The sequence below is a fragment of the Melanerpes formicivorus genome, unplaced genomic scaffold, assembly GCF_026170545.1.
Source record: "Melanerpes formicivorus ecotype bairdi unplaced genomic scaffold, bMelFor1.0.p_v2 SCAF_285, whole genome shotgun sequence".
In the NCBI taxonomy this organism is placed as follows: Eukaryota; Metazoa; Chordata; class Aves; order Piciformes; family Picidae; genus Melanerpes; species Melanerpes formicivorus.
Window position 1 is genome coordinate 260,681 of NW_027142637.1, and position 19,059 is coordinate 279,739.

At 41.9% G+C, this 19,059-nt stretch overlaps 1 protein-coding gene across 1 annotated transcript in view; it reads left to right on the forward strand.

Annotated features, from left to right (window-relative positions):
* Positions 1 to 17,495, forward strand: part of LUZP2 (leucine zipper protein 2) — a gene marked incomplete at its 3' end in the record, with an annotated part of 166,109 nt that extends 148,614 nt beyond the window's left edge. Inside the window, exons 10-11 of the mRNA XM_068170101.1 lie at positions 2,838 to 2,924; positions 17,418 to 17,495. Of these exons, the coding sequence (XP_068026202.1) occupies positions 2,838 to 2,924; positions 17,418 to 17,495 (165 nt within the window). The remainder of the gene's footprint in view (positions 1 to 2,837; positions 2,925 to 17,417) is intronic.
* Positions 17,496 to 19,059: the final 1,564 nt, after the last annotated feature.

Here is a 19,059-nt window from a genome sequence, read left to right on the forward strand (position 1 = left end):
GTCTATCACACCATCCAAAATGCTGCTGTAAACTTCTGTAATGCAAATGATGCTGCTCAAAAAGGAATAGGGAAGGAGAAGGTGAGAGGATTGACACTTTGTTCACGTTGGATAAATAAGCAAAGCATTACGTGGCAGTTAGCCCATGTGTGTGATACACAAAGTCCCTGGCTTCCAGGAGCTGTCAGACAGAACTGACTCTGGGAAGGAGATAATTCTGGCTCTTGCACTATACACCTTGCCCAGAAATGCTCTGACAGCTTCATCCACCTGCCACATACAAAACTGCTCTAAGTTTTCACAGTAAGTGCTACAAATCTTTGAGCATTTGGGGTTTCCCAGACACTACAATAAGCTGTTTCCATCCCAGAGGAATAAAACCTCTCCCAGAAGAATACAAACTGTTTGGGTGAGCTGAGAAATGGGGATGACTCAGGCCTTGATTGTTTCCTATCTGTAGCCCCTTGCAGACCATCTGTTAGTGCCCTCTGTGGAGGCTGGTGAATGGAAGCACCTCCCAGATCAGGGAGGTCTCTGAGACTGGCCACACTCAGTGTGCCAGGCGAATGTCAAGAAGTGCAGCCAGGCACAACAGGCACATCAGAGACAGCCTTCCCTGCAGGTAGCATTTGATCGTAGATCAGGCCAGTGAAGCCTTCAATAGTGAAAAATATGCTCCTGGGCAAAATCTAGTGACTTCTGCTTTTAAAGTTTATCAAAGTAGGATATGAATATCACAACATTGCCCATTATGAGAGAAAAAATATCATGGATCCAAGGGTCACATAGAGTTGGGTCTTTTGGTCCTTCACTATCAGGAACTTACACTCTGGCAGAAATCACTCACTTTGCTTCCATTCAAAATGCTGTGCATTCTTCTTGTTAGATCAGCATGAGTATCCTAAAACACACATATTTTTTTGTAATGTGGAAATTGAATGTCACTAGTAGAAGGCCTTAGTGTAGAAAAGAATAACATATGAGAGTCTAAGTAACAGGACCAAAATGTGTTGATGAAACCCATGTTTATGTTGGCAGGTCACCTGGCAAGCAGTTCTGTCAGTAGCACTCTGGCATCTCATGGGAACAAACACCGACTAGAGACAGTTGTGCACTAAGAGTTGTGCACTCATGCCAAAAGCCATGTGGGAAGAAGAAAGATCTGTTAAGACTGCCTGTAATATAGGAAAGAATTGAACTGCCCATCAAAGTCAAAGCATCTTATGAAAGCTTTGCAGTTTCATTTTGCAGTTAAGATGAGGATATTACAATAATAACAATGCATGCTTTGAGAAGAAAATTTGTTTGATGTTAGAAAATAAACTATGTATAAAGCATGACTGAAGGACATTTCAAAGGCATGAAGAATTGGGCTCCATGATTCATCCCAGTGCAGACTTTGGGAAAGAACTCAAAGAAATAATGATTTTGGTTTGATCCTCTGTCAGAAGCATTCTGCAAGTTTTGCTGCAAGCAAAGTGCACCCTGATGGAGTCTAGCTCTGTCTGCAAACAGATAGGGTAAATACACTGCAAACGTTTTTTGCCTATTTCAACCTTCTGAAATGCAAAGCTTGGTGATTAGTCAAGCTTGCAAGGGCTCACCAGAAATATGTGGTGATTTCTAAGTTATTTTAAAGAAAAAAAGATGAAAAGGTTGATGATCCCTGAAGAAATATTCACATGTTAAAAATCCTGTATTGAAAAGCTTTGAGGAGGGTTCAGAAAACTGTAAGCAAATTGGGAAGGAGTTCAGCACCGGTTTCCAAATCGTTTCACTCTGGAACATTTGATGGCATTTTTATCAGTAAGCTGTCAGTCTAGTAAATATGCTTTATTCAGACAAACAGTAGCATATTCATCTTTTATTAGAAGAGATTATTCTTAATAAGAAAGGATTTTGTTCACAAAACCTCCCTCAAAATCTCCCACAGCAGCAGCAGCACACAGAGGAGCTTTCACAATGTTTTTTATTTCATTTTCCCCTCTCCCCCTTTTTTTTTTCCATGTAAGAAATCAGTCTCAAAATGTTATACATTAAGAGTACCTACAGAAGATGGAAGAAAGAACTGTGGCGTTCTGGCCATAAGGACAGAACTCAAATCTAGGGGACCCAGCAGGACACTTTCTTGGTCTCTGTTCTGTTAGGTGTGGTGGGGTTTTAAACTACAACTCAGGATGTGCAGAGCAGTGTCAGCTTGGGTTGTGTAGTAGCTGCCCCATCTAGCAGTCCATCTGGAATGGGAGGTGAGTGAAAGGCACAAAACAGAACACGCTTTGCCAGCTCACAAGGATGTGAGGTCCCAGAGGGCAGATACCGCAGAAAGCTGAAGTGAGCTAAAGCAGTTTATAAATAACTTCAACTCAGGGCCTAAAGCTCTCCCAGAATCCACAAGATTGAGAAGAAGAGGAGTTCTAAAAATGCCTTCCCCCCTGCCTTTTCCTCCCCCTTCCATCCAAATATTTGCACAAAAGAAAATGTAATATAACTTGTGTTTCATTCCAATCTTGCTTAGGAGCAAAGTAAATCCACCACCAAATCACATTGGCTTGGTCAGTTTTCAGATATAGCCTCGATTACTTCTATGGAAGTAATCCTTTGCAATGCTCTGCTTTAATGAGAATGTACATTAAATCTTACCCTCTATGAAACTTGCTGGAGATGCAGAATATAAAGTAGCTGGCAATTTACAGTATCTGAACTCTGGTGTTTTTTGTGGTTTTGTGGGGAGTTTGTTATTGTTGTTTTCCTGATTTTTTTCAAATGTGACTTGTTTGAAATTTATCTCTTTTAACTCTTTATTTTATTTCATTTTCTTTGTTGTTTTCCATGTCCAGCGAAATGCCTCAGCAGAGAAAGAGCATCTTCACCTGGCCTCAAGAAAGGAAGAAAATCAGAGCACCCAGGAATGTGATTCTCAAGATGTAAGCTTAGCTCACCTAGAATGAATCTCATCTAGATGGAAATATTAATGCCTTTAGAAACTATTAATGTGACTGACTTTTCCTAGTCAAGCTGGTACATATATTTTTCAGCCTGGCTATATTCTATATTAAAATGCTGAGGAGCAAATCACAGAATGGCTTAGGTTAGAATGCTCTTTAGAATGGAATGGGATGGGATGGGATGGGATGGGATGGGATGGGATGGGATGGGATGGGATGGGATAGAATAGAATAGAATAGAATAGAATAGAATAGAATAGAATAGAATAGAATAGAATAGAATAGAATAGAATAGAATAGAATAGAATAGAATAGAATAGAACTGAACTAACCTGGAAGGTCTGGAAAAGACCTCTGAGATCATTTATTGTCAATGTGTACAGATACACTCTTTGGGTTTCTTTCAAAGGCTCCATAATAGAACTTGTAGAGCTGTTGCAGGAAGAGCAGCAGTGGGAAAGATGTGCTCAGTTTAACCATTTCAGAACTGCTCCTAGTTAAGAGTTGTTGCATTACAGGGAGATGCTGAACCTTGTTTACATATTGTTTCCACTATTAATCAGGCAGAGCTGTCACAGATGCTTCATTTGATAACACAAAAGCTTTGGGGAGATGTAAGAGGTGACAGCTACGTATGTAATTTTGTCCACTGCCAGCCTAGGAATGTTGTAAGCTGTATTTTTCTTATGACATGTCTGACAGAAAGCTCAATCTGCTGCTTTTACTGAGGCAAAACTCCTTCAAACAGCACGGTGGGAGCTGTTAACAGAAATCCCAAGTGCATGTATTCCAGCTGCAATTACCACAACATAAATAAAACTGGAATAAAGAGGAAAAGAGGGGCAAAATACATTGAGTGAATGTACTGTGTGCTCAATAATCCTATACAGAGCCATGGTAGGAGAAATACATGAGACAGCAGGAAAAAGCCTGTCACAACAGTTATTGAATAAAGCACTGAACACATAACCTTCTCTAGATAGAACATGCTCCTGTGGAGGTGACTGAGTAGCTTGCTGGTAGTGAGCACAGCAACGTAAAGAAAAGTTTGTTAAGCAAATCTTGGAGAATTGAGTGTCCCACAAATTGTCAAAATCTGTAGATGTTATCCACTTTTCTTTGTTTACTAGCCTCAACTTTAAGTTTTCAGTTTGCATAGCTAAGCATCAATCTCTCTGTCCCAAATGTGTAATCCAGCGGCAATTCCTTCCTAATGGTTTTATGGATGTTTGTAATAATGAGTGTAGTTTACATTGGAATGAATGTAAGTGAAGTTTTGTTTACAAGTGGGATACAGGCAGGCCACATCAGAATGGCCAGTTTTGAAAGTAGATACTGCTGATCCCCCCAGCAGCCTGATGTAGGTAGGATACCCTGTAATACAATGTTTTGATTGTTTAATATCATCCCAAACTTGTCGAAGATCAAAAACCTAAAGAACTTAGCTGCAGTTTTGTTTTCCAGGATTTAGATGATAAGGATGATTATTAAGGAATCCTATCTATATTATTTTTTTCTTAGTCTTGTCCAGGGATGTTTTTCCTATGACTGACTCCTTGAAAGTCTCTATGCAGAACCAGAGTTCTGCTGGGCTCTTTTCACTGCATCCTTTCATAGAATCACAGAATCACCAAGGTTGGAAAAGACCTCAAAGATCATCAAGTCCAACCTGTCACCACAGACCTCATGACTACTAGACCATGACACCAAGTGCCACGTCCAATCCCCTCTTGAACATCTCCAGGGATGGTGACTCCACCACCTCTCTGGGCAGCACACTCCAATGGCTAACAACTCTCTCTGTGAAGAACTTTCTCCTAACCTCGAGCCTAAACCTGCCCTGGTGCATCTTGAGACTGTGTCCTCTTGTTCTGGTGCTGGATGCCTGGGAGAAAAGACCAACCCCCACTGGGCTACAACCACCCTTCATGTAGTTGTAGAAAGCAGTAAGGTCTCCCCTGTGCCTCCTCTTCTCCAGGCTAAACAATCCCAGCTTTCTCAGCCTCTCATATGGCTTGTGCTTGAGCCCTCTCCCCAGCCTCGTTGCCCTTCTCTGGACACATTCAAGTGTCTCAATGTCCTTCTTAAACTGAGGGGCCCAGAACTGGACACAGGACTCAAGGTGTGGCCTAATCAGTGCTGATAACAGGGGCATTATGATTTCCCTGCTCCTGCTGTCCACACTATTCTTGGTGCAGTGTGTCTAGCAGCGGCCTCTTCCCAAAGAAAATGTGGGGAGTTGGCTTTTATACCAGAATGTCCCTTTTTCATATCAAACAATTCTTATGAGTGCAACATGTCATTTAAACCCATCTATTTCATAGTGATAGAGCATCAAACAATTCATAAAGTGATTTTCTTGCTCTCTGTTCTCATCTCAGATTTCTGGCTCTTTGTCCTTGTAGAGTCTGCTCTGATAAATAAAAGTGATAGTGCTTTTATTTACTGCCTTAATTTCCTGCAGTAAACAAACACTGCATGCTCATTAATCATTCACTGACAAAGGACACTGAGTATTGGAGCAAAACTTTTACAAGTTTCTAAGCAACCACAGCATTTTGCTTCATTTTTCTCTATCAGCTTCAACTGCAGAGCTTTGATCACATTGTACTGTCCCATTGCTTTCCCAAGGGAGTGATGAGAGGAGAAAGAAATCCTCATTATAACATAATTTCAGCCTGATAAAATTGTTAAAGTGAATTCAGTAGCTCTCTGAATGAGGACTGTGAAGGTCATAAGACATTACACCATCTTAGCTTAAGCATCCACTAAGTGTGTTGTGCTCTAAAATAGAAGGATATGGAGAAGTGCAAAGTGTCTCCTGGAATCCTATATGCATACTTCACATACCTCCTGCTCCATATCTTCCTTCTAAAGAATGAGGGTGAAAGAAGCTTGAAATACAAATCTGCAATAAATTAATGAATAAAATTAATTAAACATGTCCTTGAATAAACTGTGGAGTCAACTTGGTTCATGATTACTAAGATACCTAGCTAGCCAGTTGAGCTAACAATTTCATCCTTTTCTCCTTTACCTGATTTAGCTTCTTTGGAACTTGCTCAGTTCTTTCTCTCCCACTGTACTTCTACAAACATCCCACATACTTGTTTAGTGCCTGCTGAAGGCAAAAGGAGGTCTGTAATCATAGAATCATAAAAAGATTTAGGTTGGAAGGGACCTCCAAGGGTCATCTAGTCCAACCATCCCCTGCAGTCAGCAGGGATATCCTCATCTAGATCATGTTGCTCAGAGCCTTGTCAACCCCAACCTTGAATAGGAATAGGGCCTCAACTACCTCCCTGGGCAACCTGCTCCAGTGTTCCACCAGCCTCATGGTGCAGAACTTGTTCCTAACATCCAATCTAAATCTGCTTTTTAATTTCAAACCATTGATCCTTGTCCTATCACTGCAAAACCTTTGCAAACAGTCCCTCTGCAGCCTTCTTGTAGGCCCCTTTCAGGTACTGGAAAGTCTTCTTGGAACCTTCTCTTTTCCAGGCTGAACAACTCCAGCTCCCTCAGCCTGTCCTTGTAGCAAAGGTGTTCCAATCTCCTGATCATTTTCATGACCCTCTTCCATCAGGTCCATGTCTTTGCTGTGTTGAGGGCTTCAGAGCTGGACACGGTATTCCAGGTGAGGTTTCAGCAGACCTCAGTGAGGTCTTCCTAATAGTGATGGAAAAGAATGCTGAAGCTTCAAACTTTGGTCTGCAGTGGTGGAACTATGTCCTGAGTGTAAAAGCTGGTTGGAATATGACTTATTTAAACTTCTTGATTTGCTGTCCACTTGTGATATGTTGCCACGATTATTTCAGCAATAAAGCCAGTTCTGATTTGCTGCATTGATGCAGTGTGGAATATCCTTCTAAGTTTCATTGTTCAGAGGTTTGTAGATCAAATTGCATAGCTTAATAGCCAAGGGATGTGCTGAATTTTAACTGGCATTTGAAGAATTCTTTTGAAATGAAGATGCACACTTGGCTGATCCACCTTTGAAATTTATACATCCAGCTGTGAGCCTCTCCTGCTCTGCCGTGTAATTCACTGGGTGAATGGAATGCCATACCTTCTGAAACTTTGCATACTTTATTAATCAAGCTGCATATTTTATCACCAGAATTTCACACAAAGATGCTTTGGTAATTAAACTGCACCCTGAACTGATAAAGGCAGCCCAGTATCTCAAGTCCTACGCCCCACCTCCGTCTCCCTGTCTTGTTAAATTTCTCACGTACTCTTCCAGAGTTATGTTTTCCTCTTCATCAAAGCACTGCTTAAAGGCAAAAATCACCTGTGTGGAAATTTTCTTTTATGAACACAAACTACCATTAATGTGTTTCTTAAGGTTTCTGCAGAGCAAATGGCACGTGTTTGCCATCACTACATTTGGTCTGTTTCTCTCTCTGGACAGGGCGGTTGTGGAGTTACCATCCCTGGAGGTATTTGAACTGTGTGGACCTGATGGTTAGGGACATGTTTTAGCAGTGACCTTGCAGTGGTGGAGCAAAGGTTAGACTAGATGATTTTGGAAGTTTAGAAGTTCTTCCTCATGAGGGTGGTGAGACACTGGAACGGGTTGCCCAGGGAGGTGGTGGAAGCCAAATCCCTGGATGTTTTTAAGGGCAGGCTGGATGTGGCTCTGGGCAATAGGATAGGATAGGATAGGATAGGATAGGATAGGATAGGATAGGATAGGATAGGATAGGATAGGATAGGATAGGATAGGATAGGATAGGATAGGATAGGATAGGATGGAATAGAATGGAATAGAGTGGAGTGGAATGGAATGGAATGGAATGGAATGGAATGGAATAGAATAGAATAGAATAGAATAGAATAGAATAGAATAGAATAGAATAGAATAGAATAGAATAGAATAGAATAGAATAGAATAGACCAGACCAGACCAGGTTGGAAAAGACCTTTGAGATCATTGAGTCCAACCCATGGCAGGAGGGGTTGGAACTAGATGATCCTTGGGGTGCTTTCCACCCCAGACAATTCTGTGATTCTGTGATCCTGAAGGTCTCTTCCAACCAAAGATATTCTGTGATACTGTGATTCTATCATGTAGAAGAAAATCGCAAGAATTCTGTTGTGCTTAGTCATAAAAACTGTAAATGTTACCTGAGCTAAATTTTAAGGAGACATTAAAAGTGAAATGACACAGCCAGCTACCAAATGCATGCAAATAAAAGCTTCCAGAATCTCTTTTTCATAAAGCCTTTTTCCTTAGGAAAAGTTTAGCTTTCACTGCTCGGCATTCTCAGTGCTGTATGGTGGAGCTTTTACAGTTGAGTGTTCAAATGTTGGATCCTTTTTGATATTATATGATTAAAACCCCAGCATGCATCACTTACTGACAGGACAAATTAATGGTACAGAATGCTTCCACACATAAAATAGAGAGATTGTTCTGTGATAGTAATTTATTCATGGGTTAAATTCTGGGATCTGTCACTAGGGTTTAGATAGAACACACTATAATTTTATATATGTATATTTTAAATCAAGATAAGGAAATATTAAGGAAAGGGGGGGGAAGAGAGGAGACAGGATACTAAGTTCCAGAGAAATCCATCTTTGTGCCTTGTTTCATTGCTCTGAGTCATTAAACTACTTCAAGGACTAGTCATCATTTACTTAATAACTGTGTACTTGGGTAAAGACAGGCTATGATTGTAAACATTGAAAGTTTGCTTCCTGAATGTTGAAAAAGGGGATTGCTTGTGTAGGCAGATGATGATGATGAAGCTAGGACAAAGTGTACTTGACTGAGGAGTCTTTAGGAACTGGGGAAAGTATCTATAGTAGAATTCCTCTTTGTCTCATGAACCTATAAATGTAGTGCTTTGGTAAATGTTAAACTTAGCTGGATGAAGAAAACAATGAAATGGTCCAAGTGCTCCTTTCAGCCCAGGGAGAGGAAATACTGCCTGAACCCCACAAAGACAGAGACTGTGCTTCTGAATTGGACTAGGACTTTGCTATCCCTGCTACCTTTGAAACTGCCAACCTTAAAGAAAGGCAGAACAAAGCACAGGATGTAGCTTAGGGTTAAACTACCCATTTTTCTTCCAAGTGCTAATGGCAGGAAACAGAGTTCAGTAATGAAGTTAGAACTGGAGGGTGTTGTTAGCTTTTTTTGCTGTCAGTTTCATAAATGCAAAACAGTGCACTGAGTGTTTTCATAATCATGTATGAGAAGTTCATTATAAGACAGCTTTTCCCCCTGCTAACAACTTGCCCTTTTTAAAACCTTGCAAGATTTCAGTCATCCAGTGGCTTCAACTAGATCAAAACATCTTCATTAAATTAAAGTATCTTCTCCTTACTTTAGACCTTTCCAAGTATTTAGTCTTGCCCAGCCCTGCCATGTCTTCTGCCTTTTAATATGCATTCTTCAATCACCTTCAGGAACAAGCAAGAAAACAGCCTATATTATTTAGTTGCATCCTTTCACTGGCCCCAGAGCCACACACTACCCTTTTGGATCCCCCGAAAGGCTTTAGCTAAGAGACAAAGGGCAGTTGTCTAGACATGGTGTCTTTATTTCCTCCTGGTATTAGAAATTTCTCTTTTAAAAGAGAAAAATATATATATATATTTATTTATTTAGGTATCTAGCTTGGCTGAACTGTGGAACCACTGCAAAGGGGCACAGGGAATATACAATGTATTTATTCAGGTGGCCAAGAAGGCCAATGGCATCCTGGCCTGCATCAGGGATAGTGTGGCCAGCAGGAGCAGGGAAGTCATTGTACCTCTGTACTCAGAACTGGTTAGGCCACACCATGAGTCCTGTGTCCAGTTCTGGGACCCTCAGTTTAGGAAAGATGTGGAGTTCTGGAACATGTCTAGAGAAGGGCAACAAAGTTGGTAAGGGTTTTGGAACACAAGCCCTGTGAGGAACAAGCCCTGTGAGGAGAGGCTGAGGGAGCTGGGGTTGTTTAGCCTGGAGAAGAGGAGGCTCAGGGGAGACCTTATGGCTCTCTACAACTACCTGAAGGGATTTTGTAGCCTGGTGGGGGTTGGTCTCTTCTCCCAGGCAAACACCAACAGAACAAGAGGACACAGTCTCAAGCTGCGCCAGGGAGGTTTAGGCTGGATGTTAGGACAAAGTTCTTCATAGAAAGAATGATTGGCTATTGGAATGTGCTGCCCAGGGGGTTGGTGGAATCACCATCACTGGAGGTGTTAGGAAGAGACTGGATGGGGTGCTTGGTACCTTGATTTAGTTGATTAGGTAGTGTTGGATGATAGGTTGGACTCGATGATCTCAAAGGTCTTTCCCAATCTGGCTTATTCTATTCTATTCTATTCTATTCTATTCTATTCTATTCTATTCTATTCTATTCTATTCTATTCTATTCTATTCTATTCTGTTCTGTTCTGTTCTGTTCTGTTCTCGAAGTCATTACACAGAGGTTGAGACTGAACTGCCTGAAGAGTTACCTGAACTTTCTCAAAGTCTTCAAATGGTGACAGTGTAGTAGTGGCTGTTCCTTGCCCTCCCATGAAGCCAGCACAGATGTAAAACTTGTGACCAACAGAGACTGTGTGCAGACAAACCCCTTCCTTCCTTTGTGTGTTGGTCCCACTCTTCGCCATACAGCTTTCTGAACAACAGCAGGGGATGCAGTGTTGTGAAATGTCCTGTTACACCTGATGTGAAAGCCAGATCCTCTTTGAAGTAGTGCTGACAAGATCTTAAATTACAGCCTGCTTTCTTCTGATGCTACAAGAGAATTCAATAGAGTTGCAGTAAACTAGCAAGGCTGACTTGTGACCCTGTTTTTCTGGGGTTTTATTGCCTTTTTTTTTTTCCTTTTTAACTTCTGAACTTTGGATTCTTTGTTGACTTTCCTTATAGACTTAACATTTTATTAGCTTTCTTAGCAGCAATCTTCCTAAACAATATTAATTCTTTGAACAAACAGCAACTGAGCTTCTCTTAGAGAAATAGAGAACGCTCTTGTGGGAGAAACACCAATATATGAGTTCATCCTAATGTCCTTAATGTGCTGAAACCTCAACTTAAAGCTTGAAAAAACCCCAGTATCCTTCCAGCAGGCACTTCTGAACTACCATCTTCACAGAGCAGCTAAAACACATTGACAGCATTTCAACCCCTTTATTTTCCAAAAGCAATTATATTTGCTGTTGGCTTGTTTCCACCATGTCAAGCTATCCTTCTGTATGTGTATAATTACTGCACCCCTCACAGGAGTGAGTCTGACAGAGAGACTTGCATAGAAGAGCAAACAAAACAATCTTCCAGCCTTTGGCACTAGAGGGAACCAACAAAAAAACCATACTTTTAAGATTTGCCTGTATGTCATTCATGGCTGTGAGAAGGAATAGGAATAGAATAGAATAGAATAGAATAGAATAGAATAGAATAGAATAGAATAGAATAGAATAGAATAGAATAGAATAGAATAGAATAGGAGTAGAATAGAATAGAATAGAATAGAATAGAATAGAATAGAATAGAATAGAATAGAATAGAATAGAATAGAATAGAATAGAATAGAATAGAATAGAATAGACCAGGTTGGAAGAGACCTTCAAGATCATCGTGTCCAACCTATCATCCAACACTATCTAATCAACTAACCCATGGCACCAAGCACCCAGTCAAGCCTCCTCCTAAACACCTCCAATGATGGTGACTCCACCACCTCCCTGGGCAGCCCATTCCAATGGCCAATCACTCTCTCTGTGTAGAATTTCTTCCTAACATCCAGCCTAAACCTCCCCTGGTGCACCTTGAGACTGTGTCCTATTGTTCTGGTGCTGGTTGGCTGGGAGAGGAGGCCAGCCCCCACCTGGCTACAACCTCCCTTCAGGGAGTTGTAGATAGCGATAAGGTCTCCTCATAGCCTCCTCTTCTCCAGGCTACACAACTCCAGCTCCCTCAGCCTCTCCTCACAGGGCTTGTGCTACAAACCCCTCACCATCTGTGTTGCTCTTCTCTGGACACATTCAAGCAAGTGAATATCTTTCCTAATTTGAGGGGCCCAGAACTGAACACGGGACTCAAGGTGTGGCCTATCCAGTGCAGTGTACAGGGGCAGAATGACCTCCCTGCTCCTGCTGGCCACACTGGTCTTTTGGTTGATATTTCCCCTATTTATCTAAGGTGGTCTTTAGGTGAGGGAAGGGATGGGGGGAGGTGTATGTTTGTATGTGTTTATATATACACATATCTACATAAGCACATAAAGATACAGGGGGAGGGAGGTGTGTATATGTGCATGTGTTTCTATGTGGGTGTGAGGGTGCATATGTGTGGGGTTGAGTTTAGGTTGCTTTAAATCCAGTTTGCAGTTATAGCAGGAGATGGATTTGATGGAGTAGGTCCAGAGGAGTGCTACAGAAATGATCAGGGGTCTAGAGCACCTCTGCTACAAGGACAGGCTAAGGGAGCCAGGCTTGCACAGCCTGGAGAAGAGGAAGCTCCAGGGAGACCTAGTAGTGACCTTCCAGTACCCTAAGGGAGCTACAAAAAGGCTGCAGTGTGACTGTTTCCAAGGGCCTGCAGTGATAGAACAAGGGGCAATGCCTTGAACTTAGAGAAGAGGAGATTTAGGTTGGATGTTCTGCACCATGAGGCTGGTGGAACACTCGGACAAATTGCTCAGGGAGGCCCCATCCCTGGAGATATTCAATGTGAAGCTTCACAAGGCTTTGAGCAACCTGACCTAGTGTCCCTGCTGACTGTAGGGCAGTTGGACTAAATGACCTTTGGAGGTTTCTTCCAATCCAAGCCATTCTATGATTCTGTGATTCTATGTTGTCATGGCCATCTCCTTTAGGAATTGAATTGACAGGCCCATGGACCAGTAGGGCTCATTCATTGGGACTTCTCACACTTCTGGCTATTGAACTGCTGTTGACATATTGAAAGTCATCACTGTTGTTCGATCCGCAATCTGTTTGTTAATGATCTACAAGGTTCCTCTGTGCCAAGGAATCAATAACAAATGCTTGATGCATTAACAACATCAAGACATAGAGCTGCTTTGGTTAGAAAAATGTCCAGTTCTACTACCTCTCTCCAACAGTGATCCTTATGGTGTGCTATTAAAAGGAAAACAACTGTGAAAGAACAAATATGCTAGACATAAATCTTCACTGCTGTTCTCCTACCAAGACAGCCTTTATCTGGTCTATGAGAAGAGTATGAATGGTTAGTCACTTATACAGCATCAGTTTTATCATCTGATTTATTTTCTTTAAGCCAACCATTAGTTTGTTGGCTTGGTTTATTCTTTGCCTTCTAATATATACATCTTAAATGTTAGATTGGTATTTTCATAGAATCATGGAGTCATAGTATCAGTCAGGGTTGGAAGGGACCACAAGGATCATCTAGTTCCAACCCCCCTGCCATGGGCAGGGACACCTCACATTAGATCAGGCTGGCCATGGCCTCATCCAGCCTGGTCTTAAACACCTCCAGGGACGGTGCCCCAACCACCTCCCTGCACAACCTATTCCAGGGCTTCACCACTCTCATGGGGAAGAACTTCCTCCTCACATCCAGTCTGAATCTCCCCACCTCCAGCTTCATTCCATTCCCCCTAGTCCTATCACTACCTGATATACTAAGAAGTCCTTCCCCAGCCTTAGGATATCATTTGCATTAATTTCAATTAATGTTTTTCGATTCCTATCTCATGTCTATTGTCGTGGTGAAACAGGTTGCCTGAAGGGTATTTTTTAGTGTATGTACAGTTTATTTTTAAATGATTTAATGATTTTTAATGCTAACTCATTAGCATTGTTTCTGCCCTCTTCTTCACACAACCTGAAATGCTGTTCCATTTTTTGACCTGCCATATCTTTTATCCTCAATCTGTTTGCCTGGAAATCTCTAAAAGCCTTGATTTGTTTCTAAATATGACTGAGCTGAAAACATTTATTTTAATCTAGCTTACTAGTAAATACATTAGCTAGCAGTCCTGCCAGGACCACACTTTTAAGATTTTGATGCATTAAAATTTTATTAAGAATTCCTGTTGCCATCTCACTCTCTAGACTTTTTCTAGAACAAAAAACTACCTCTTGGCTTTGTTGGTATTTTTTGTCATAAAGTACCACACATGGAAAAAAAAAAGTAGAAATGGGTAGATTCAGATTGGGTGTCAGGAAGAAGTTCTTCCCCATGAGGGTGGTGAGACACTGGAAGAGGTTGCCCAGGAAGGTGGTGGAAGCCTCATCCCTGGAGGTTTATAAGGCCAGGCTGGATGTGGCTGTGAGCAGCCTGCTGTAGTGTGAGGTGTCCCTGCCCATGGCAGGGGGGTTGGAACTGGATGATCCTTGAGATCCCTTCCAACCCTAACAATTCTATGATTCTTTATGTTTTTTTCCCCACTAATGCTACCCTGATTATTGCTATGATGTGATATTAACCCAACTTTTGAGTAAACCAGGAAAAAAATCAAAAGGGACTCCTCACCATCAGTCACATAATTGCAGCATCTCAGAGGCTCTTCAGTAGCTTGAACACGACTAAAGCCCCCCTGAAGCATTATAAAATCCTTGGCAGCACCCCTGACTCTCTAGAAGCTTGCAGGAGGGAGGCAGCTGTCCCCTCTCCAAGCAGTTCTCTTAATAACATGTTTCATTTTCATATTCACACCTGTTCATAGATCAACTTTGTTACAGGCAAGGGAGACCAACGAGATTTCTCAAGTGCAAAAATGTAATGAATTTCTTTCCCCTTGTCACTCTCTTGCTTTTTAATTAACTCTAATCTGACATCAGCTCTTCTGCAAGGGTATTTATAAAATTCCTTGATATTTTATGTACATGTTAGGGTGTTTATTTTTAAGTGTTCTCTGCTCACTGAGGTAACTATTATTGGGTTGTGGTTTAAGATGCCAAAGGATGAATTAGAGTTTACCTTCCCCTTTCTTAAGACAATAGGTCTGGAAAAGATTTCTCAGAACATCCCATTTAGGGATTTTTTTTTCACCCCTCTCTTTTTGTTCATGATTCCTCTGCTGTCCTAGACCCAAACAACTTTTTCTGTTCCAGGTGTAATTAATCACAATATCAAAACCAAACCAACCAACCAAACAAGCAAACAACAACAAAAACAAACAAACAAAACCCCCAACAAACAAACAAAGCAAACAAACAATCAAAAGAAAAACCCCAACCCCCCAACCAACCAAAAAGTGCAAAAGAAAAAAGAGCTGTAGAAATGCCAGGAAACCTTTTAGTGACAGCTGGCTAAACATGAGCCAGCAGTGTGCCCAGGTGGCCTAGAAGGCCAATGGCATCAAGAATAGTGTGGCCAGCAGGAGCAGAGAACTCATTGTGCCCCTGTACTCAGCACTGGTTAGGCCACACCTTGAGTCCTGTGTCCAGTTCTGGGCTCCTCAATTTAAGAAGGACATTGAGACTCTTGAATGTGTCCAGAGAAGGGCAATGAGGCTGGGGAGAAGCCTTGAGCACAAGCCCTACAAGGAGAGGCTGAGAAAGCTGGGATTGTTTAGCCTGGAGAAGAGGAGGCTCACGGGAGACCTTACTGCTGTCTACAATGACCTGAAGGGAGTTTGTAGCCAGGTGGGGGTTGGTCTCTTCTCCCAGGCAGCCAGCACCAGAACAAGAGAACAGAGTCTCAAGCTGCACCAGGGGAAGTTTAGGCTTGAGGTGAGGAGAAAGTTCTTCGCTGAGAGAATTGTTAGCCACTGGGATGTGCTGCCCAGGGAGGTGGGGGAGTCTCTGTCCCTCGAGGTGTTCAAGAGGGGATTGGATGTGACACTTGGTGCCATGGTCTAGTAGTCATGAGGTGTTGAGTGACAGGTTGGACTTGATGATCTTTGAGGTCTCTTCCAACCTTAGTGATTGTATGGTGCTATGATAGTGGCTATTGTTGGATATTACTGAAGGCATGTTTGATTTCACATTCCTATGAGCAAAGCTCATGTCTGCATAGCTATGATTTTTTCACCTTTTTTCATTAATCTGTTGGATTATATCTCATGTGCCAAAAATATTCTATCCAGGCTTGACTTCAAGGGCTCATGCCAAACAGGAAGAATTTCAGAGGAGTAATGTTAAAATTTAAACTAAATAATATTATTGTTATGGTAGAAAGAGTCTTGAGCATAGAATCATGGGATGGTTTGGGTTGGAAGGGACCCCTTGAAGATTATCCAGTTCCAACCCCACTGCCATGAGCCAGAACACCTCCCACTAGCCCAGCTTGCTCAAGGCCTCATCCAGCCTGGCCTTGAACATCTGCAGGGAGGGAGCATCTATGACCTCCCTGGGCAACTTATTCCAACATTTCACCACTCTCACTGTACAGAATTTATTTCTAATATCAAGTTCAAATCTTCCCCGAACTTCTCTCAGCCTGTCCACATAGCAGAGGTGCTGCAGCCCTCTGATCATCTTCATGGCCCTCCTCTGGATGACTTTAAACCCCTTCATTTGTTAGTACTCCATTTAAATGCACCAGTTTTCATTACAAAACCAGTAAAGAAATTCCAATGTGATCACATATTCAAGTAATGACTAAAGTTTAGCAATATTTTACTGTATTTCACATTTTCACTTCTTCAGTTATGGCATCATTAATCCTGCTCCTGAAGGGACTTTAATTTAATTACAGCAGAAATTTCAGTGCTGGTTCAATCTGTACTTAAGACTCATAACATGAGATCTCTTTGGTTCAAGAAGTCTAACGTGTAGTTAGTTTTATTTATGCTCCTCAACTCTGTTTTCCAGCCACTGAAAAGCATATTGCCAAAGAAAATTACATTTTTGCTGGAGGCAAATGACAGCAATGAATCTAACAAGCATTTCCATACCTTAAGTGTCATCTCACTTCCCCATTCAGAGAATTGCTCTACCAAGGAGATTGAGCAGTTAAGACAAAGAAATAACAACACAGAAGTCCTACTTTCAATGCTAGTTTTCAGGTGCTTGTTGCTACTTTCTCACCCATAACAAGGATTTCCATACCTTAAGTGTCATCTCACTTCCCCATTCAGAGAATTGCTCTACCAAGGAGATTGAGCAGTTAAGACAGGAGAATAACAACACAGAAGTCCTACTTTCAATGCTAGCTTTCAGCTGTTTGTTTCTATTTTCTCACCCATAACAGGCAATTATAAGTAGTTATCTGTTCCATGGAAACACTCTAAGAATAAACTTCACTTTTTGTTCTGAAATTTGATGGGGGGGGGGGGGGGGGGGGGGCTGGAAGGGGGGAATTATGGTAAGTATGGTTAAGTTTGCAGCCACATTAGATATTATAATAGGGATTAATAGAGATGATGGCAGGAGGTGATTCACTTAGCTTTGAAAAGTTGTTCTCTTTGATTCCATCAGCCAGGCTAAAAAAATAACAAACAAAAAGCCAACCAAACCTATTTTTAAGAAAACTATTTATATTTTAGGAAAAACATATGACATACTTACTGCCAACATTTGTATTGACAGGCTGGCAAGACGTGTTTGGGGAACGGCAATAATTCAACATCGCATTTGAAGACAGCAGAAGCAGAGACCAGCTTTCAGGTATCCTATTTCTGAGCAGTTCTCAGGGTTTTAACTAAAATGTCTTGTAAAGCATGCAAGTACTTGAAGTATTCTTAACACATTCTGCAACTACCTGAAGGGAGGTTGTAGCCAGGTGGGGGCTGGTCTCTTCTCCCAGGCAACCAGTACCAGAACAAGAGGACACAGTTCCAAGCTGCACCAGGGGAGGTTTAGGCTGGATGTTAGGAAGAAGTTCTTCACAGAAAGAGAGATTGCCCATTGGAATGTGCTGCCCAGGGAGGTGGTGGAGTCACCATCACTGGAAGTGTTTAAGAAGAGGCTGGTGCCATGGTTTAGTTGATTAGATGGGGTTGGGTGATGGGTTGGACTTGATGATCTCGAATGTCTTCTCCAACCTGGTCTGGTCTATTCTATTCTATTCTATTCTATTCTATTCTATTCTATTCTATTCTATCCTATCCTATCCTATCCTATCCTATCCTATCCTATCCTATCCTATCCCAATGTTTCTTAAACAGAACAGATTTTTCAGTTCAGACTTAGTTCCTGATTGCAGTCCATCCTTTCAAAATGGCTTCTGGTGGCAGAATTCTGGAAAACTCTTGAAGAACTGGACAATCCCAGTAGTCAAATGCTTAATTTGATAGTGTGCTGTCCATAGCACATAGTTATATCTAAAATAATTCATAGATTCATACAATGGTTTAGGTTGGGACAGACCTCAAAGATCATCTAGTTCCAACCCTACTGCCATGGGTGGGAATCCTTCCCACTAGCCCAGGTTACTCAAGGCCTCGTGCAACCGGGTCTTAAACACCTCCAGGGAGGGGGCATCCATGACTTTCCCTGGGCAACCTGTTGCAGTGTCTCACCACCCTCACTGTAAACAATTTCTTCCTAATCTCCAATCTAAGTCTGCCCTCCTCAAGTTTCAATCCATTCCCTCTCTTCCTACCATTACAAGCCCTTGTAAAAATTTCCTTCCCAGCCTTTATGTAGGCCCTCTTCAGGTACTGTAAAGCCTCTCTGTGGTCCCTCCAGAGCCTTTTTTTCTCCAGGCTGAATTGCCACAACTCTCTCAGCCTGTCCCCATAGGGGAGGTTCTCCAGCCCTCTGATCATCTTTGTGGCCTCCTCTGGACCTGCTCCAGCAGTTTTATGTCCTTATGCTGGGGACAGCAAAGCTGGACACAGTACTCCAGTGAGGTCTCACAAGAGCAGAGTAGAGGGGCAGACTCACCTCCCTCATCCTGTGGCTCTCACTGCCTTTTGTGCAGACCAGGGACAAGGTTATGTGAAGCCATATGGAGCCATGTTTCCTATGGAAAAGTTAGAGTAACATATAACTGAGCTCTTCATTTGATAGACCATGAAGAAGAAGATTTAAATCACCATGATTGTAAAGCAGCATCAGACTTGTATGGTTTTAGACTGTCAAAGATGGTTAAACAATCTTCCCTTAGTGGAAATCAGAATCTTCTTCTAGGCACAGCTGATGATGTCCAATGGGGACAGACTGAGGGGGCTGGGGCTGTTCAGTCTGGAGAAGAGAAGGCTCTAAGGAGACCTAATTGTGGCCTTCC